At 48.4% G+C, this 22,526-nt stretch overlaps 1 protein-coding gene across 7 annotated transcripts in view; it reads left to right on the plus strand.

Annotated features, from left to right (window-relative positions):
- The window catches only part of LOC123764814 (oxidative stress responsive kinase frayed), a 257,836-nt gene that overhangs the window by 96,425 nt on the left and 138,885 nt on the right, over positions 1-22,526 (plus strand). For all 7 annotated transcript variants that reach the window (XM_069302652.1, XM_069302650.1, XM_069302651.1 and 4 more), the window contains exons 3-4: positions 4,039-4,151; positions 17,777-17,913. In XM_069302652.1, coding sequence (XP_069158753.1) covers positions 4,039-4,151; positions 17,777-17,913 — 250 coding nt within the window. The remainder of the gene's footprint in view (positions 1-4,038; positions 4,152-17,776; positions 17,914-22,526) is intronic.

A 22,526-nucleotide genomic window follows, 5' to 3' on the forward strand; every position in this document is an offset into this window, starting at 1 on the left:
TTACATCAATTTCTGAGGGGGAGCTCCTTCGGCTCCCTGGAGCTATCCAGGCTGATACATATATCGTTAGACTTTGGCATCAGTCAGTGTGAATGGAGTTTTAGATGTATCGGGGACCACGAGCCAGAACCTGGCCCCCTCAGAGAGGCACGAGGAGCAATGGCCTATAGAAATGCACATGGGGTTTGGAGCATTCTATGTTTGCCATTGACCGGGCCAGGCACCCCAGAAAGGTAAGCACGTCAAAACAAACTCCTATTCTGGTTAAAACAACTAAAATAGATTAACAAGTGAACAGAATTTCCCCAATTGAAAACGAGCAAACCAGCATGACGTCACACGTACCGTGCCGGATGTCTGCGCAGCTTCCCCCACCCCGGGAGGGGAAAGGGGAGCCCCAGACCCACCATGCCAGCGATCCACCCTTCAGTTCTCGTCTAATGTGATTGTAGCTCGGTCGTCGTGTGGCTCCAGTTCCAGATTCTCTCTTGTTGTGCTGTGCCTTGTGTCCAGTACTGCTCTTATGTTGGCGTGTGAGCTGGGAGTAATATTCACAGGTACTCTGGCTGCATGTGCTTAGGGTTTCCTTCCCTGAGTGCCCTGTAAGTACTGCCCTTGGGGCTTAGGGTTATCTTCCAAAAATCACCTTGGGTCTACCTCTGTTGGTCTTTTACTGCTTGGTGATTGACCGCCCTGGGTGTGTTGGGGGGTTTACTCGGTTTACTCCTCCCTTGTTTACCTTTGGGTAAGTAGTAGTTTTTGCAGTGGTAGGGGCACGGGGTACTGCGCAGCTAGTTTTCATCTATTACAGCAGCTGGCTCTGTTCCTTCTGGGTACGTTGTCCTCCTGCCAAGTTTTTCTTCTCATTTTTGTTTGTGCCTAATGGGGTTGTCTGCTTTTGTTCCCCTGCCCCCTGTCATATTAGGGTCATGACCTCTTGTTTTTCAGTGGTACCTACTGCTAGGCCCCCCGTGAGTGGACACATCCCAGGGGTTCAGTTTTAGAAGTTTGTTTGGTAGACTTGGGCGCCGGTTAGCAGTACCCTGCCTGGGCTTACCTTTAGCAAAAACAGTTTAAGGGCCCTGGGAAATCCCGCGGGAGCGCAAGGGGTCCGATGGATGCGACTCAGGATGCGACTCCTGAATCGCATCCATCCTCTCGCCTTGTGGGAGTTTGAGGGTTGCGCTGTCCCCTTGTCTCAGGGTGACGCTCGTTGCTTTTGCCTTCGTCATGCTGCCTGTTGGGTCGGTGACACCTTCGGCCCGGAGTCCTACGAGCATAGTTACTTGTTTGACTCCATTCACCTAATCCACTGTTGACATTATCCGGGTGCAGGCGGCTCAGGCGTTGCATGTTAGGTTTAGGTTGCTGCAATGTGCTTGCAGCAACCTAAACTGGGTTTCTTGAGACATGAAAATTATTTCAAGGATTCCACATTGGTACAAAATGTTGAGAAATGCTAGCCTAGAGGTTTTAGGGGCCATCTAGACTCTAGAGTCTATAAGTATATTAGTAATACCTGAACATGTAAGGGTCTAGATGTTGGCTAGGGTAAGTACTCCTATATTGGTTCTATTTCACATTGTGTAATAGCACCGAGGGAAGGAGGCTAGTGAAGCTACCGAGGGGTGTCTTGCACAGAAATAATTTTGTTGAGTCAAATAAAGTGCTCCTTTCTGAGCACCACCTTGTCCCGCTTTATACGTTTTTCACTTGGCAATGGTTTCTTCAGCCTTAAAGATGCTCATTAAGGGCCTGGTGATTTATATTTGTTCTCATAAGTTTTCAGGAAGAGGCTTTTCATTTCACTTTTTTTCCTGCTATATTTGTACAGTACCTGTGCTATTTTCTCATTCTTTATGTCAAATTCTTCACACCAATTTTATTCCCTTTTCTTGTTGCATTTCATTATTTCTGCATCACAGCCACACCTGTATCTTTCCCCTCTACCAATTGTGTATTTCTTTACTAGCAGTTAACATTCTTCCCTATTTTGATATTTAACACTTTCGCGCTAACCGGACTCACCGAGGAGTCCTGTTTCGCTAACCGCTAACGCATAGTGGACATAAAGTTATGTCCTCTTTTAAAATATTTGTATAAAATTCAATTTTTATCCGATTTACTTTGAGTTTGTTTCAAACTGCGCGCCATGAGGCTCTCTTTCTCACCACTAGGCTGCATGGTACAATAAGTTCATGAAAGGTGTGGACCACTTCGATCAAATGGTATTATGTCCCAAACGGGTTGCAGGTGGGTGACTTAACCGTTTATACTGGTAATGCATCCCCCATATCATGTATTATATGCATATGTCTGTTTAGGGAATTTTATTCCGATCAATGTACAACCAAAAATAACTGTGTGCAACAAGTATAAACTTGACAAACATAACAAAAGTAAAAACATTTCGTGTGTGTTTGACGCTCACTGATATGTTCCAGCGTTGTTTTATATTTGGCGCTATTCTATCTTACGCTTTGTTGATCTTTTTTACCTACGGGCTCATAGAACATTCTATTGCGAACACATTGACACAAAAATGAATGACGTACATAGAAAATTAATGTCATGAGAGTGAAATAAGTATAAACTTTCAAAGCGCCGTGCGTCGTCCCGTCACCGATACCGGGTAACAATTTCACCACTTCCCACACTCTTGCGGGCGGGCCGCAATCATTATTCTCCTCTTATATTCATATCACCGTGTTGGGAATTTCATTGCGAGTCCATTGATACCAAAATTAACGCTGTAGGACAAGTGTGGAGGTGATAACAATCCCAAGAGTAAAAACATTTTGTTGCTGTTGGGCGCTCACGGCGAGTCATCTTCGTAGTTATTTATTTGGTGCTGGTATCCCTATACGTTTCGTGACTTTTTTACTGATGTTCTTCTAGAGAATTTTATTGCGAACACGTTGGTACGAAAATGAAATACGTAGCTCAAGAACTAAGGTAAGGAGAGTAAAAAGAGTATACACATTTTTGTTTTTACGCTTACTCAGCAAAAACTTTGTTTAAAAGTAAACTTTGTTTACTTTTCTAGCAGTTTCATGCTAGTTTTTGTTTTGCTTAGGCTAAATAATTTTTCACAAGCCTGTCCCTTACTCTCGTCAAACTCCCTTTTTTCCACATTCTCCTTCATTTTATATCCACAGAATCAACATTTTTCTTTCCCCCAACTCATCTTGTCACTTTGACTTGTCTGCATTAGGGGGGGATATTTTACATTGTACGTAAGATTCCATAACACTTGTAACAGAACTATGAAGTGTAATTCTTTGTTTCTCTTGCATTTGCACCACATACAATGATATGCATCATTCCACAAGCATCTTGTTAAGTTTCTACCTATTCTTCAGTCACATGTCTTCTTTGTATATCGTTGTCGTTAAAATTATGAACGGTAATGTATAAGTAATACCTACCTGAACATTATTTAGTTTCATTACAAGTCTCTTTCAAATTACAACTATTATTTTCTGGGACACTGTGTATACCATCATGTAATTCTTGTAAATATTTCAATTAATAAATATCACTCTCCTGAACTAACTAAAAATTTATCTCATGTCTGCCTCCACAATGACAGAATTGAATTTAAAATTCAAGCACTTTGAACTACCTCTCGAAAAGTCTTTAATTTATCCTCATGATAACTGGTATTGGGCACTGTTAATTTATTATAAGTGTACTTTTTTGGTTTTCTCTCACTCTCAAGCCATATTCCATTCCATTTCTCATTCTGGCATCCTCCTTGCATGGATCTGGCACATCAAACCTTTCCTCCTTAAAAGTTTCATTTTCCATCACCTTTAGTCATTAGTATATTCTCCTTACATTGTACTCAGTTGAGATTTTAGCATACATTTGTTGAGAAATTTGTTTGTCACCACAGAGGTCTTAGCAAGTTGATTCATTACTTTTTATCTTTGTTATCTTAAGTACAGTACGTAGGTTGGTTTTGTGTTGGTACCAGTATTGTGTAGCAGCACAAGACTTCCATTCTACCACTTAGATATGTCTACTTTGATGCAGGTATTGGAGCCACAGCAGTTGTACACTCTGCGCTATGTATTCCTCGCAGCGAAAAATGTGCCATCAAGAGAATAAACCTCGAAAAATGGAATACGAGTATGGATGAATTATTGGTGAGTAATACAGACTTCCTTAAGATTGTATTCATAAGGTTATTAGTTATTATAAAAAAGTAAGAACTACATTAATTAGTTGAACAGAAAAGAAAAGAAGAGAGAGAAATTGACTAATGCATGACCACCATTGCACAAGTATATACTTCTCTGTTATGAAATGAGAGTAGAGATAGATGAATGTAAAAAACCAGCGTTGAATGTAATGAAACGCCATTTTCTGGGTGAGTTCCGGAGGCTCCCCGGAGCTATTCCAGGCTGATATGCTAATGTCAGACTTTCGCATCAGTCATGTGTATGGAGTTCTTAGGCCTACCGGGGACCACGGCCAGAACCGGGCCCCCTCAGAGAGGCAAGGGGAGCAATGGCCTATAGAAGCCCCAGTGTGGTTGGAAGCGTTCTATGTCTGCCATCGACCGGAACAGGCACCCAGAAACGTAAGCGCCTGAAAACAAACCCCTATTCTGGTTAAAATTGCTACCAAAAGCCGAACTAGTGGATAGAACTCCCCAACCGAAAACAAGCAAACTAGTGTGACGTCACACACCGCCGCGCCGCTGTCTGCGCAGCTCCCCCCTCCCCGGGAGGGGGAAGGGGAACCCCAGACCCTCCACGCCCAGCTACCCACACCTCAGTTCTTGAGGCTGGATGTCAAAAACGCGAAAAACCGCCGACCGGAGGGAGGGAGGGATGCCGGGGAGCCTCCGGGACTCGCCCAGAAAATGGCGTTTCATTACATTCAACGCTGGTTTTCTGGGGGGAGCCCCGTCGGCTCCCTGGAGCTAACTACCCACAGACGGAAAAAGAGGGACTTACCCGGGAGGCGGTCGTCGCTCACTCCTCAACTCGAAGCCGACACAACTGGCTCCAACTGCCGACCCAAAGCAACACAGGCCCGACGGGGCCCAGGGACATTCACAAGGTAACGAGTAGCCAGGACCCTGTTCGACCGCCAAAATCCCCGCGCCCGAATATCAGACCAAGACCTCTCTTTGGGTGGAGAGGGGAACGAAGCGAGACAGGGCGTCGGCCAAGATGTTGGACACGCCCCGTACGTGAACCGCCAGGAGAGCCAAACCCCGAGAACTCAGCAGACGAATCACCCGAAGCGACCAACCCCAAAGAGACAAGGACCGCATCGAACCCCCGCGGTTCAGGCAATGAACCACCGGAGAGCAGTACGAATGGAGCCGAATCGTCGATCCGCGGGCCAGCCACCCGAATCCTCCCCAGAGCAAACCACACTGCCGCGAACTCCCGCACCGTGCTGTGAGCTCGACGGAAGGACGGATCCCAACGCCCCTGGCCGGCCTGGTGAGCACTGGTCACAAAACCCCAGCCGAGAGACGACGCATCCGTGTACACATCTAGCGAGGGCTCGGGTAGGCGCCAAGGAACTGAGCCCCGAAAAACCCGAAGAGGAAGCCGGTGACGCAGCAACCGACGCAAGGCCCCCGGGGGTCGAACTCTGCGATCGCGAGAGAGGCGGAAGGGGGAACCCCGAAGGAACCAGAACAGCTGTCGAAGCCAAACCCGACCCGGCGGGTAGACCACCATCGCGAAGTTCAGGCTCTCGCGCAGCCCCTCGAGCAACCGCCGGGTGACCCGAGGGCCCTCCAGAAACAGACAAAGGCTGGACCGCAGCCGCAGGAGAGACTCCGGAGGGAGAGACAAGGAGGCGGTTCGAGTGTCCCAGACGAGACCCAGCCAAGTCCGAACCTGAGAGGAAACCAGATGGGACTTCCTCCAGTTCACCAAGAACCCGAACTCGGCGAGCTGGGAAAGAACCAAATCCCTGGCTAGCAAGCAAGCTGACCGGCTGGGAGCCCAAACCAGCCAGTCGTCGAGGTAGGCCAACACCCGAACACCAGTTCAGTTATAGACCAGTTGCACTAACATCGCACATCATAAAAGTATTTGAGAGAGTGATTAGGAGTCAGGTCACCAATTTCATGGAGACCAATGACCTTCACAACCCAGGCCAACATGGATTTCGAGCGGGAAGATCGTGCCTCTCACAGCTACTTGAGCACTACGACAAAGTCACTGAGGCATTAGAAGAAAAACAGAATGCTGATGTGATATACACGGACTTCGCAAAGGCTTTCGATAAATGTGACCATGGCGTGATAGCACACAAAATGAAGTCAATGGGAATAACCGGTAAAGTAGGACGCTGGATACTCAGTTTTCTGTCAAACAGGACTCAGCGAGTAACGGTCAACCATATAAAATCTAGTCCAAGTGCAGTTAAAAGCTCTGTACCTCAGGGTACAGTCCTTGCACCGCTGCTTTTCCTTATTCTCATATCAGATATAGACAAAAATACAAGTCACAGCTTCGTATCATCTTTTGCAGATGACACAAATATCAGTATGAAAATTACCTCGGCTGAGGACATTGAAAAACTTCAAGCTGATATTAATAAAGTTTTCGACTGGGCATCAAAAAATAACATGATGTTTAACAGTGATAAATTCCAGGTACTCAGGTACGGTAAAAATGAGGACCTTAAACATAATACAGAGTACAAAACACAATCAAATGTACCCATAGTAGGAAAACAGCATGTAAAGGATTTGGGAATAATAATGTCTGACGACCTAACGTTTAAGGAGCATAACCAAGCAAATATTGCGACAGCCAGAAAAATGATAGGATGGATTACGAGAACTTTCAAATCCAGGGATCCCATTACAATGGTTGTACTCTTCAAGTCACTTGTGTTGTCCCGTCTTGAGTACTGCTCAGTACTCACTTCCCCCTTCAGAGCAGGAGAGATTGCTGAAATAGAGGGAATACAGAGAACATATACGGCACGCATAGACGCAATAAAGCACCTAAATTATTGGGATCGTCTCAAAGCCCTCCAAATGTACTCACTAGAAAGAAGACGAGAGAGATATCAAATAATATACACCTGGAAGATACTGGAGGGCCAAGTACCAAATCTACACAGTAAAATAACAATGTACTGGAGTGAACGATATGGAAGAAAATGTAGAATAGAACCAGTGAAGAGCAGAGGTGCCATAGGCACAATCAGAGAACACTGTATAAACATCAGAGGTCCGCGGTTGTTCAACGTCCTCCCAGCAAGCATAAGAAATATTGCCGGAACAACCGTGGACATTTTCAAGAGGAAACTAGATTTATTCCTCCAAGGAGTGCCGGACCAACCGGGCTGTGGTGGGTATGTGGGCCTGCGGGCCGCTCCAAGCAACAGCCTAGTGGACCAAACTCTCACAAGTCAAGCCTGGCCTCGGGCCGGGCTTGGGGAGTAGAAGAACTCCCAGAACCCCATCAACCAGGTAACCTAGGAGACGCAAACGAGCCACCACAACCCGTGTAAGGCGTGTGAACACGCAAGGTGCCAGGTTCAACCCGAACGGGAGACAACGAAAGCGGTAACTCAGACGCCCCACAACAAAACCGAGCCAGTCCCTGAACCGTGGATGAATCAGGACATGCCAATAAGTGTCCCGGAGGTCCAGGGACACCATCCAAGCTCCCGGCTCCAAGAGGAGCCGAACCTCAGGTCCGCGCAGTCCCGTTTCGGAACCAGAAACAGACGGGAAACCCATCTGAGGGACGATGCCGTTTCGACGACGCCCAAGCATACCCATTCCAAGACGACTCGACAGAGCGTAACCTGCCCTGCCAGCCCCGACCCCCCCAAGGGGAAGAGGTGCCACCCAACGCCACTGCAGGCCGCGAGACACGACCCATGAATCGTGGGACCAGGCGCGGGCGAACAGTGCAAGCCGCCCCTCCATCGCCCCGTCAATGGGGTAAACCGCGAAAGGGCCGGCGACCCTTACGAGACCCAGAACCCCGCACATAGCGAACACCGCGCCGACCAGACGAGAGAGGGTCCGCAGGAGGAGCCAAACCCGAACCTGACTCCAGAGGCCTACCACGATGAGAGGAACCCAGAGCCCTGGCACGACCTTTCCGGGAAGACCCACCCCGGGACCCCCGGAAAACCAACAAGTCCGACATCGGACGACAAGCCGCCAACGCCGCCTGAATAAACTGCGTCACGGCCGACTCCTCAAACAGAAGAGGACAAAAAGGTGAAGAACGCCTAAGAGCCAGAGCCCAAGCAGATTCCACGGAGGAACCCAGCACTGTCTGCCGACACGCGAGGCGGGAAGCATAAAACAGGGGAAACCACATCCCGCAAAATCGGCGTGAACAGCTTCAACAAGGCAGCTGACGAACGCCCAGCCGAGGACAAGGTGCTGGACTCCGGGACGGACCCAAACGTCCTCACATCCTCCACGAGCCAATCCGAAGACAGCTCCAGGAGGGAAAAGAACCGCAAGGCCGTAGCCAAAAGGCCCCGGGAGCGCAAGTCCTCCGCAACGAGTGTCGCCGAAAGGGTGGGAACCTGTACATGGAGCTGAATAACGCCCACATCGCGGGGAAGGGTAGGGGCAAACAAGCACTCATTCAGGTACTCAAGCTCACCTTCAAGTTCAGGAAAACCTGAAGCACCGTGGAAGCTTCCCGCCACTCCTGCGTGCGGGAACGACAGAAGAAATGCCAGGAATCCAGAACAAACAAGGGGCAGTCTGCTAGCCAGGACGACTCCGGAACCTCGTAATGGAGCCAGAAAGGGAACGAAGTCCCAAACCTGAATTCGGATGGATCCATTTCTGAGGCATAATCCGGGTCATGCAGGAAGTAAGCTGCAAAGGCCGCTCGTACCACACCAGGTTGGATGCGATAAGCCGAAAACCTCCGGAAGGACGGAATCGACGTACCCGGGGGAACACGGAACCGAACCCGGGGAGGGGCTGACACCAAATCCAACTCGTACGCAGAGGGGGGGAAAAGAAAACCCCACTCCTTGTAACAATAAGCCCCGCTCAGAGGGAAGAAAAACCCAGGCGGGGTCCAGCGGGGCCCAAGGCCCCCAAGTCAGCCCCTCCCCAGCCTCGAGGTCCTTCATCACAGGACAAGAGGCCAAGTCCTCTCCCCAAGCCCCGACCCCACAAGACAAGGACGGAGCAGCCGGAAAAGCTGGAGGAGGGGGGGGGGCCACTGGTCAGATCCAGAAGCTTCGGCCGGGAGACAAGACTCGAATGCCTCTGCCGCCCCCCCGGAAGGGGCACCCCCCGAAGCTGCCCGAGTCTCAAGATCAAGTAACCCCTGCTCCGACCCTGAAACCCTCAGACGCTTCGGGGCCGGAAGCAGGGAGGGGGGGGGGGACCAGAACGAACTGAAGGGGAAGGACGAGGAGGTGCGGACTGAACCAGGATTGAAGCGACCCCCACCCCCCAAGTCCGGGTCTCGAAAAGCAAAGCGGGGCAGCCCCGGGGCATCCGGGTGAGTAACCAACCGAGCGTGTTGCAACAGACGAAACCTAGACTGCAACGCATGCGCCGCCTGTACCCGAATAGAATCATCAGAGGATTGGGTAAATTGAGTCACAAGCAAGCAGCAACACTCACAGGACTCGGGGTCGAAAGTATCACCGACCCAACAGGCAGCGTGGCAGAGGCAAAAACAATGAGGGTCACCCTGAGACAAGGGGACCGAGCAACCCTCAAACTCGCACACAGCGAGTGGGGACTCCGAGGTCACATCCATCGGACCCACACGCCCCCTAGGTCCTGAGCATTTACTTTAAGAGGACTCGCGCTCAGGTAGTCCCAGGCAGGGTGCTGCAAACCGGCGCCCAAAACTACCAAACAAACTTCTATAGCTGAACCCCAGGGACGTGTACACTCACGGGGACCTAGCAGGGGGCGCCACCGAGGAGAACAGTGGAAGGGCAAAAACAAACTGAATAAAATGACAGAACCCCCCACCAGGCAAAAACAAAAAGAAAAACAAAACCCCGCAAGAGGACAGCGAACCCCAAGGAACAGAGCCGGCCGCGATGTCGGGAATACAAGCTGTGCAGCACCCTGTGCCCCTACCAGTGCAAACTGCCTCTTACCTGCCGGTAACAAGGGAGAACAGAACACCCAAGAGCCCAACAGGCGGCCGAAAAACTGAAAGGTAAAACGGACCAGCAGAGGCAGACCCCGAGGAGCCTGTGGAAGGTGGCCCCAAGCCCCAAGGGCAGTACTTACAGGGCACCTAGGGAAGGCAGCCCTAGGCGCATGCAGCCCGAGTACTGAAGATAACTCCTGGCTCTCGCACCCACAAAACCAACACCACACGCAAAGCACAGTGCAGTAGCGACTCCGGAGCCAGAGCACACGACCATCGCCTATAGCATCAGCCTCAAGAACTGAGGTGTGGGTAGCCGGCGTGGAGGGTCTGGGGCTCCCCCTTCCCCCTCCCAGGGAGGGGGGAGCTGCGCAGACAGCGGCGCGGCGGTGTGTGACGTCACACTAGTTTGCTTGTTTTCGGTTGGGAAGTTCTATCCACTAGTTCAGCTTTTGGTAGCAATTTTAACCAGAATAGGGATTTGTTTTGAGGCGCTTACCTTTCTGGGTGCCTGTTCCAGTCGATGGCAGACATAGAATGCTTCCAACCACACGGGGGCTTCTATAGGCCATTGCTCCCCTTGCCTCTCTGAGGGGGCCCGGTTCTGGCCGTGGTCCCCGGTAGGCCTAAGAACTCCATACACATGACTGATGCCAAAGTCTGACATTAGCATATCAGCCTGGAATAGATAGCTCCAGGGAGCCGACGGGGCTCCCCTCAGAAAGCAATATTGAACTGTAATCTATTCATCTTCTTTCCAAGTTATTCATAGAACCAGCATTGAATGTCATGAAATGTCATTGTCTGGGTGAGCCCCAGAGGCTCCCTGGAGCTATCGGGCTAGCTCTCGGAGAGGTTTCAGGGAGCAATGGCTCTGGAAAGCCCTCCTGTGGTTGAGGGTTTTCTTTAGCTACCATTGACCAGGGTTAGGCACCCAGAAAGGTAGGCATAACAAAACGAACCCCACATAGTAAGAAAAGGACAATAAAAATGAAAAAGAGAGGTAGAACTCTCTCCAATCCCAAGGAAACAAGCAGACAAGCAAATGTCACACACCACTCCCGTGCCGCTTGTCCGTGGAGCCCTCCCCTCCCCACGTTGGCACCCTAGCACTCTTGTTCGGAAGCTAAGCATCAAATAACGTGAAAAACCACCGACCAGAGGGAGGGAGGGTTGCCAGGGAGCCTCCGGGTCTCACTCAGAAAATTGCGTTTCATTACATTCAATGCTGGTTTTCTGTGGGGAACCCCGACAGTTCCCTGGAGATACATACTCAAAGATAAGGAAAAGAGGGACTTGCCCAGGAGGCACCCATCACACACGCAAAGTCAAGACAACTGGCTGCAACCTGTGACCCAAAGCAACACAGGAACACCCAGGAGCAGGAACGTTAACCAAAGAATGGGCTGCCAGGACTCTGTTAGACCTACAAAATCCCCGTGCCCAAATATCAACCTTAGACATGTTGGCAAACACGGCAGCCGAAGCAGCCAAATTCCTAACGTCATGGGCAAGAGGATAGACTGCAGGCTGGCTAGACTTAATAACCCTGCCAATGACCTGGGAGACCTGAGCCCTGGAACAGGGAACGAGGGAAACCGGATCAACCCAAAGCGCATCCCCAGTCACCGAAGCCGAAGCACGCAGATAATGGCGAAGAGACGCAACTGAACACAACACATGATGCACCCATGATGTGCTGGGATGATGGAACACCACGAGCATAGCTCTCATCCTGTAACTGCAATTAGATAATTACCCACAGCCTGACCAACCAAACATCAATGACCCAAGGACCCCCCGGAAAGCAGCTGTCTCGATCTTTGCCAGAAAAGAAGGAGAAGGCTGTGGCTGAACAAACCGACACCAGGACTGAAAGAGCAGAAAACCCTTGCGCCGGAAGAGAGCATGAAGCTCATCAACTTGACCCCCCAGAAGCCATTGCCAATAGAAAGCCTTGGAAAAACAATCTTGAACCGAAGGGGCCACCACAAACCGAGGAGAGGAAAGAGAAGAGAGCACCCTGTCCAAGGACCAGAACGGCTCAGGCAACACATGAGCAGGCCGGAGGTGAAACAACCATGAGCAGGCCAGAGGTGAAACAAAGAACAAGAAAGTTTACAAAACGAGGCAGAAGTGACATCTACCCCGAATGCAAGCTGGAGCGGCTCCGCCAGCTCCGCATGATACAAGGTGACAGCATTATTAAGTATTAAATGATAGTCCTGAAAATGCCAAGATGGAAAGGACAAGAAAACCTGATCAAAAATAGAAGACAACCTACAAAGAGAGAGGATATGGTGGAAAGAACGCCAGGAAACTTCATACTGTCGCCGAGATGAATCTCTCAGGTGGGACACCATGAACGAAACCACCTGATCACCATACAAATGGTGATAAACCCTCGTCAAAAAGACCAGATGCGAAGAGCGGGGGAGAAGACTGAACCAGCCTCATACCGGTCCGGTCCGATCCGATCCGACCTGCTGGAGAGGCGGAATTGTGGAAAATGTCCCAGGTTTGCACACCGAACAAGCAGCGCCTGGAACAAAGGCTGGGCCAGCCACAAAGGGTCCATGAAGACTACTCTTTCTTGGTAGGACTCCAACCGAGCCAGAACCCGAAGCAACACCTGGACCGGGGCGGAAGGGGTACAGGTAAACAGGTAACCCCACTTCAGCCAGTCCTGCCAAAAGGCGTCCACAGCGACAGCCTCGCAGTTGGGAAAGGTCGCTAGATAGATCGGGAGATGCTGAGACCACAGGGATGCGAAAAGGTCCACGTTCAGGAGTTTGTATGTCCGGCAGAGCCAACGGAAGGAATCGGCATCGACCGTCCATTCTGTGAACAGTGGAATGAACCGAGACAGACCATCCGCCAGGACATTGGACACTTCCCGAATATGAACCGCATGGAGAGCCAAACCCGAGAATCCAGCAGACGAGCTACTCGAAGAGGCCAGCCCCAAAGAGGCAAGGACCAAAGAGAACCCTCGTTGTTCAGGCAATGAACCACCGGAAAAGAGTCCAAATGGAGCCAGATGGTCGAACCTCGAGCAACCCGAACCCTCCGAAGCTACATCCAAACCGCCGTGAACTCCCACACCGTTCTGTAAGCCAGACAGTAGGACGAACCCCCATAGCCATTGGCTGGCCTTGCGAGCACTGGTCACAAAGCCCCAGCCAAGAGACGATGTGTCCGTGAACACATAGAGCGAGGGCTCAGGTAGGCGCCATGGCACTGAATTCCGGAAACCCAGAAGAAGAAGTTGGCAACGCAGCAACCGCCGAGAGACCCAGAATCCCCCTCAGAAAAGCCGAAGGCGGGGCTGCAATCTCAGCAGCGCTTCCGGAGGGAGAGACATGGGGCTGGTGGCTGAGTGGACAGTGCTCGGGTTTGTAGTCCTAAGGGTCCTGGTTCGATCCCCGGCACCGGCAGAAACAAATGGGCAGAGTTTCTTTCACCCTGATGCCCCAGTTTCCTAGCAGTAAATAGGTACCTGGGAGTTAGACAGCTGCTTTGGGTTGCTTCCTGGGTGTGTGTACGTGTGTGAAAAAAAAAAAAGTTGATTGACAGTTGAGAGGCGGACTGAAAGAGCCAGAGCTCAACCCCCGCAAGCACAACTAGGTGAATACATGGAAGCGGTTCAAGAGTCGCAAACAAGACCCAGCCAGGTCCGAACCTGGGACGGAACCAGACTGGACTTCCTAAAGTTCACCAGGAACCCGAACCCGGTGAGCTGGGAAAGAACCAGACCCCTGGCAAGCAAACAAGCGGACCGATTGAGAGCCCACACCAGCCAGTCATCGAGGTAGACCAGGATTCGAACCCCTAACAGACATAGACAAGTCACCATGAACTGGTTGAGATGTGCGAATACGGAAGGTACCAGATTCAAGCCTAAAGGCAACGAAAGCAGTAAGCCTGATGCCCCCACCACGAGACCTAACCAGTCTGTGAACCTCAGACAAATCGGAATGTGCCAATACACGTCTATGAGATCCAGGGACATTATCCTCACATCTGGTTCCAAAAGAAGCAGGACCCGAGACAGAGTGGCCATCTGAAAGGAGGGGCAAGGAATCCAGGGGTTCAGACAGGACAAGTTCAGAAAGAACCTCAGATTCACAGTCCCATTTTGGCACTGGAAACAGGCGGGAAACCCACCTGAGGGAGGGGGTCGTTCCGACCACACCCAAGCATACCCACTCCATGATGACCTGACGAAGCGCAAGGAAAGAAGCCTGCCCCACCAGCCCCGAATCCCCCAAAGAAGTAACAGCCACCTAACGCCACCATAGGCCGGATGACAGAGCCAAAAATGCCCACGGATCATGGGACCAAGCGTGAGCAAACAGACCGAGCTGCCTCTCCCCCCCCCCCCTCATCGCCCTGTTAACAGCGACCGGACCGGTGCCCCCTCTGAGAGAAAACAAAAAATTTGGAAAGAAAAAAGAAAAAGAAAAAGGCAAGAAGCCGACTGGCAAGCAGAGTGAGCACCGCCTCTGGCCAGAAATGAAGGCACCGGAGGATGCACTAGCACAAAATCTGCATCAAAGGCCCACCTCGACAACAAAAGCCGAAGCCCCAGCACGATCACGAAACACGGTCCATGATCCAAGAAGAGCTTAGTCTGCAAGCCAGGAAGACCCCGGAACTCCAGAAGAGGAAGACCTGGGGCGCACAAGAGGTAACCAAGGGCCTCCAGAACCTCCAAAGGGGACCTGAGAGGAAGAAAAGCTCTGGAATGAAACCGAAAAGTCCAAAGGATTCCGGAATCAAACCCGGGGGAAGCCCAAACCACCACATTTGCCAGCAGAAATGCACCACAGAGAGGAAGGGCAAAACACATAAACATATCACCAATACTGTACCCCTTGTGAAACAGCCAGAAACAGACTGAAAACAAGAGTGACTAAAAGGCATGAGGAGCAAGCATAGCAAACAACCTGGGACACTGGGCCCAAACCCCAGGGCCCAGACCAAGACATAGACAGAAAACACAAAACTGTATGAAAAAACGAACGCCCAAATGTTCCCAGAGGAACAGAAGAAAGGCAGAACTCCTTAGAAGAAAGAACAAAACAGAGAAACGGCAATGGGAGGATAAAACCTTCGGCGAAGGCGAAAAAAAATCCCCCAAAATGCAAGCTCATACTTCCAGGGACATGTAAGCAAACAAACCGCAGTGCCGCCCTGGTGGCCAGGCGGGAAAGCGACCCCGCAGAAAAAAAAATGGTCACCATAAGAAAAGGAGACGTGGCTAATGCAAGAAATCTGAAACCACGCCAGCAAATGCGGAATAATAAAGTAGACAAGAGGGACAAAAAAACCCCGCCCAGAAGGCAGAAAACGCAAGCAGGGGCAGACAGCCCCAGAACTGCTAGTGGGTTCCCCCCCCCCCCCAAAGCCCTGGAAACCCGCAACAGATGCTCCGGGGCAGAGCTGTCCACCACCACAAAAAAACAAAAGAAAACCCCCGCAAAACTACGACGTCCCCAGAGGCAACAGGAACTGGCCGCTGCATAGGTAGACAGGCTGCTCAACACATTAATGCCCTAACCAGCACAATACCACTCCATACCCAAGGCCAAACAAGGGCCACAAAACTCCAGCTGGCCCCAAGGGTGGGGTAAATGCCGAGCAGCAAAAACCCCTACGGAAATGGCGTCCCAAATGCACCAGGGAAGGCAACCCTATCACGTAAGGGCAGTACTCATAGGGCGCCTAAGGAAGGATGCCCCTAAGGTCATGCATCTTCGGTACTGATGAGGACACCTGGCCACCCACACACAACAACACTGCAGAGGTTACATTACCTCTGTAATGTAACACGTTACCTAAGGAACTGGAGTGCTAGGTAGCTGGGGAGGGGAGGGCTGAGCGGACAAGCGGCGCGAAAGTGGAGTCTGGTGTTTGCTTGTTTCCTTGGAGTTAAAGGGACGTCTGCCTCTTTTTTTTTGTTTTTTGTTGTCCTTTTCTCACCATGTGGGATTTGTTTTGTTATGCCTACATTTGTGGGTGCCTAATCCCAGTTGATGGCAGATAAGGAAAAACCCCAACCACAGGGGGGTTTTCCAGGGCCATTGCTCTCTGAAACCTCTCTGAGGGGGACCAGTTCTGGCTCGTGGTCCCCAGTAGGTTGAACTCCATAGACTAATGCCCCAGTCTAATATATCACACATTAGCCTGATAGCTCCAGAGAGCTGTAGGAGCTCCCCACAGAAAAGTATAATTTTGAAGTTAAAACCTTTACATTTTATCTGATTTCTTTGTAGGATTCTTGCGTCCAGGTGTCATATGCTTGTGACGCTCATGCTTGGGTATGGAGTCCTGTTGGCTCCCTGAAGGTATCACACACTAATGAGTGCCATACTACAAGGTGCCATCAGTCGCAGAGTTCTATTGGCCTCCTGGGGGGATCACGAGCCAAAACCCGGCCCCTCTCAGTGTGTTTAGGGAACATGACCTATGAACACTTTACATTTAAAGTTAATCATAATTGTCATCACCAGGAAAGGCACCCAGAAAGTTAGGCAAAACAAATCAAACAACTGCATGGTTAAAACGAGACGGCTGCCTCAAAAATCATCAAAAGAACTCCCCAACAATAAAAACAAACCACCAAAATTTTGGTAATTTTGTCTCACCTCCCCTCTCATTTTGGGGGAGGAGGGGGGGGGGAGCCGGGTGAGCCAGGCCCCATCACAATAGGTTCTATTCTGATGGTGCTTGGTGGCTGTCCTAGTCACTCCGGCTCTAGTCTTCTGTTTTATAAAGTAGTGTTTTACCTTTGAGGCTGTTTATGCAGGGGTGTGTGAGCCAGGAGTTTAGTGTACTTGGAGCTGCATAAGCACAGGGTTGTCTTTCCTTGGGTGTTCTGGATACTCTCCTGTTAGGAGGCTTCCTTGCTTGGGGTGGTCCTCATCCTTAACCCTTCAGCTGTGCATTACATCATACGATTGGGGTACCTAATTGTGCTCCGCCTGTGCCTCCCATCATATGAAGTAGTAGGGAAAAGATTTTAAAAGTCTTGCACAGGCATGGGGCTCACAGTTGCTTCCTCAGGCTTTAGTAACAATCCCCCATGTTTGAAAATAATTCTGAGTCCCTCACTTTTCTTCTAGGGCCTTAGTAAAAATATGAGGACCATATCTTGCAACATCATCCTCCGGTGTATGAACGAGCAGGGCGGTCATACTAGGAGCCACTGAAATTTGATCAGCAGCAAATGAGGGATTGCCATTATATATTTCTGGCAAAATGCGTGTTGTGTCCAGTTATAAAATTTAGGCTTATATTTAGGCGTATATATAAATTAGTGTGAATAAATACATGGTGTGTGTGTGTGTGTATTTATACACATATTCATACCTATATTTTACAAGTTATTGGCAATTATGATTAACTTTAAATGTGAAGTGCTCATATGCCATTGCTCCCTGCAATTCTCTGAGGGGACCAGGTTGTGATAGTGGTCCCTGGTAGGCCAATATATCTCTTCCACTGACGGTACCTTGTAGTATGGCACTGATCAGTCTATGAGAGATTCAGGGAGCCTTCAGGGCCACCCCAGTAATTACCATTTCATTACAATCGGTGCTTGTTTTTTATTATATTTTATATACAATAATTTTAAATAATATTATTAATATAAATTACTGATATTCCTTCTGCAGAAGGAAATCCAAGCGATGTCTCTTTGTCACCATGAGAATGTGGTAACGTATTACACATCATTCGTAGTGAAGGAGGAGCTGTGGTTGGTGCTGAAGCTGCTAGGTGGCGGATCTCTGCTGGACATCATCAAACACAGGTGTGACATACGGCTCCTTTAGTGCCCACACGTTTACATTTTAAAGAAAATGATGTTCATTTGTAATTTATAGAGATTGCTAAAAGGAGGATCCCTGTTGGACGTCAAACACAGGTATGCCATGTGGTTTATTTAGTTTCCCAGTTGTAGTGCATTTATGTTTTTACATTAAAATTGTTGTCTATCTCTTGACCTCCATGATAACTTCTCTTGTATTAACGGTCCCTGAAAAACTAGTCCAAAATGTTGTGTCCAGAATTGGAAAAACAGGCAACAATAGCTGGAAGCAACAGACAGTCAACACTAAAACCGGGTCTGTCTAATTACCCAAAGCCAATCAAAGCCACCCAAAACTTCCTGGCATTACGTTAGTAATGAATAAATATGATATATTTACTCATTATAATGTTGGTACTGAATGTAGAACATGGAAAAACATATTTTTACTCTGAAAAAGTATCATTTCATAACGAAATTAGACGAAAATAAGCTGCTGGTGACGTCAAAGTAAGTCGACGGTCCAAGCGACAATGTTGTGGAGCGACTTATCCAAGTCACATTATTGCCTAAAGAATATTTGCTGGCATATCAGCCTCCTGTACCTACCAAACCTAACCTACCTACCCAAACAGAAGCTAACAAAACATAACCTAACAAAACCTAACCTAACCTAACTAAACCTAATCTATCCAAGCTAAAGTTAATATAACCTGTACTCAACAGTGTGTCTTGGATAAGTCGCTCCACAACATTGCCGCTTGGACCTTTGACTTGCTTTGGCCTCACCAGCAGCTTATTTTCGTTTATTTTTTGTTATGAAATGATACTTTTTCAGAGTAAAAATATGTTTTTCCATGTTCTACATTCAGCACCAACATTATAATGAGTAAATATATCATATTTATTCATTACTAACGTAATGCCAGGAAGCTTTGGGTGGTTTTGAGTGACTTTGGATAGCTTTAGGTAATTAGACAGACCGCTAAAACCAGCTCGGGCAACACAAGACGGCTGATGTCAGCCAGGCATAACAGGGACAGGTGAAGCATACCAAGTCACCCAACATCGCGGCCAAGACGACAAGGATATGAGAATAATGACGTCTCATGACATAATGTTCAGGTCGTCAACAATGAGCATGGTTATATGATTAGATTAATGATATCTGAACCTTGTACATAGTCTTTATCACAGTCGGGATCTTCTCTAACACTATTATTGCAAAATAACTGCAGTTCCTTATTTCTTCATAATTAAGTGATGCTGTAGGCATAAGCTTCATGGTGGTGCTGTGAGCTGGTGGACCGAGGCATGGGGTCAGACACGGCATGACTCTGTATGATTCGTGCAGCTGAAGGGTTAAACACCCAACCCACACATCGGAAAATGAAGGAAGTGACGACCTTTTGCTATGTCCTGGACCAACGTCAAGTCGTACAGAAAGATTGGTGGTAGAGAAAGTCAATATATACGATAAGATTGTGAGGCGAGAGGTGAGAAGGTAAGAAGTATGCCATAGGAGTTAATAGGTTCAGTATAATGAAAACTGCAGAAGGCCTAGCGGTGAAAATAAAGTGGTGAAATAACAATAAAGAAGATAGCAACAGAAGAGAGAGAAGAGATCCTAGAGGGGCTAAAGCTAAGTTAGATGACCTTTGTTAAGAAGACTACAACACTAGAATGCAGAAGTGTGTACTGAGAAAGGCAAGAATCAACAACAATAAAGCCAGGACTAGAGTTCATGTGTGTGAGAACCGGTTTGACGAGGCAGCATCTGTGACGACTCCTGGCAGAAAAGATTGTTAGAGGAAGACCAATGTATTGGATGACAAATGTATAAGATGATTAAGAATCCCTACCATGTCAGAAGAGAGCATTGCTAGTGCCTGCAGATACAAGCTAACTTGCAGTTATGTTGTTGTAACTGCATTCATATGACTTTTTGCTGGACTTGAAAACATTCCTCCATTCCAACCATCCTGTATAGTTTCTAGTTATCCCTTCAGCTTCGTAAATGGCATGCATGCACTTCAATGTTGGCTCTTTGTACAGTGATACAATGACACTTTTCAAACATCTTTGATAAATATACAATCATCTTATTCCTTTATCTCCAATTTATTAATACAGAATACAATACTGTAATTTCTCCACATACTGTACAATATTTAATTTACTTTTGCTGCTTTTTACGCATTTTAACTTAGCCACTGATCCCTTGCCTATGTCACAACCTTTGTCTTCTAGTAGTAAATCTTACTCTCTTGCCTATGTCACAACCTTTGTCTTCTAGTAGTAAATCTTACTCTCTTGCCTATGTCACAACCTTTGTCTTCTAGTAGTAAATCTTACTTTCTTGCCTATGTCACAATCTTTATCTTCTCGTAGTAAATCTTACTTTCTTGCCTATGTCACAACCTTTATCTTCTAGTAGTAAATCTTACTTTCTTGCACCAACAAAACTAAGTGTATTCACATTTGTATCTCACAATAATTCCACCCTTCAGAATTTTAAAATTACTCTATACATCTAATTTCTTCATGGATTATCATCCTGATATTAATTCACTAAAAATACCCACTGATCACATTACCCATCTTTCCTTTCTTTCATTATTCATGTACACATGTTCCCAGAAGATGCCACTATTTTTTATTTTGTCCTTCCCAGGTTCTTGTCCACATTTTGTTTAACTATTTATTTATATTTTTATCTTTTTATCATGATGTGCCTTTTCCCTTTTGTACTCTCAGGATGTGTTTTTTCCCCCTCCCCCCTTACTTTGTACTCACAGAATATGTCCTGTCCCTCTTATTTTGTAATCAAAGGATGTCTTTTCCCTTTGTACATATGTATCTTTCCCCTTTTACTTTGTACATATGAGATGTATCTTCCCACCTTTACTTTGTAAGGGTCCTTTCTTATCTATCTTCTCCTCAGTTTGTTATGGCCCCTTCTGTTCAGGCTTTTTTTCCAAAGCTCTTTTCTTGTTGGATTAGTCTCTGGGGGGTCGGATCGGGGAGCTTCATGCTCTCCTCTAGCGCAGGGGTTTCTGCTCTTTTGGTCAAGGTGATAGGTTTATTCGTTTGCAACCATCTCCTTTTCTGGCGAAGAATGAGACCGCTGCATTCCAAAGGGGTCCTAGGGTTGTTGATGCTTGGTTGGTCAGGCTGGGGGTGCATCATGCATTGTGTCCAGTTGCAGTTCTCCGTTGTTATTTGCACGCCACAGCCTCTGTGGCCGGGAATGTGCTTTGGGTTGATCCGGTTTCCCTTCTTCTCTGTTCCCGGGTTCGGGTCTCTCAGGTTGTCCACAGGGTTATTCGGTCTAGCCAGCCTGCGGTCGATCCCCGTGCCCATGACGTTCATAAGTTTGCTGCACTTGCTGCCGTCTTCAGTAACATGTCCTGGGCTGACAATCGGGCACAGGGCTTTTGACGGTCGAACAGGGTCCTGGCTGCACACTTCCTCGTGAATGTTCCTGGGCCTAGTCGGGCGTGTGTCGCTTTGGGTCGAAGGGGTTGCAGGCTGTTATCTCGACTTCAGCCTGCTGGTCATGCGTCGCCTGAGCCATTCTGGTTGTTGGACCAGGTGCTGTCTTTCTCTCTTCCCGGTTTGTGGTGGCCCCTTCGGTTCAGGATTGTTTTGATAAGGCTCTTTTCTTGTTGGCATTGGCCTCTGGGGGTTGGGTCGGAGAGCTTCATGCTCTCCTCCGGCGCAGGTGTTTCTGCTTTTTCGGTCCTGGTGGTAGGTTTGTTCATTTGCAGCCTTCTCCTTCTGTTCTGGCAAAAAACAAGACGGCATCTTTCCGGAGGGGTCCTTGGGTGGTTGATGCTTGGTTGGTTCGGCCGGTGGTTCATCATGTATTGTGTCTAGTTGCGGCTCTTAGACGCTGTCTGTATGCCACAGTCTCGGTACCTGGGGACACGCTTTGGGTTGACCCGGTTTTCCTTCTTTTCTGTTCCAGGGCTCGGGTCTCCCAGGTCGTACGCAGGGTTATTCAGTCCAGCCAGCATGCGTTCTATGCTCATGTCCATGACGTTTGCAAATTTGCTGCATTATGCCATTTATGGCAATACTTCTTGACCTGACATACAGGCACGAGGGTTTTGAAGGTCGAACAGGGTTCTGGTCGCCCATTACCTCGTTTATGTTCCTGGTCCTAGTGGGGTGTGTCTCTCTTTGGGTCACAGGTTGCAACCAATTGTCTCAACTTCGAGTTGAGGTGTGAGTGGCGGCCGCCTCCTGGGTAAGTCCCTCTTTTAATTTTCTGTAGTTACATTCAACACTGTTTTTTTTTTTCAATATGGTGTCAGTTTACTGGAGTCCTGAGGACCAGGATGTGAGCCCCATGTACCCATGGAAGTTTTGAATCTTATGATATACAGTATAGTACTAACAAATGTAATATGCTTGTGTGCACACCCCCTTTTCCCATGATAGCACGGTGTACGCAGTACAGTGGTTAAAGCTTTTCACATAATTTGTAGATTGAATGGGGCCTATTTTCTCCTATTCTACATTACATAATGTGGCATTTATTCACATTAAATTCCATTTTGCCAAGTGTTGCTCCATACAGGGCGAGGTTCTGGCTCGTGGTCCCTGGTAGG

The sequence above is a fragment of the Procambarus clarkii genome, chromosome 48 (assembly GCF_040958095.1).
Source record: "Procambarus clarkii isolate CNS0578487 chromosome 48, FALCON_Pclarkii_2.0, whole genome shotgun sequence".
NCBI lineage: Eukaryota > Metazoa > Arthropoda > Malacostraca > Decapoda > Cambaridae > Procambarus > Procambarus clarkii.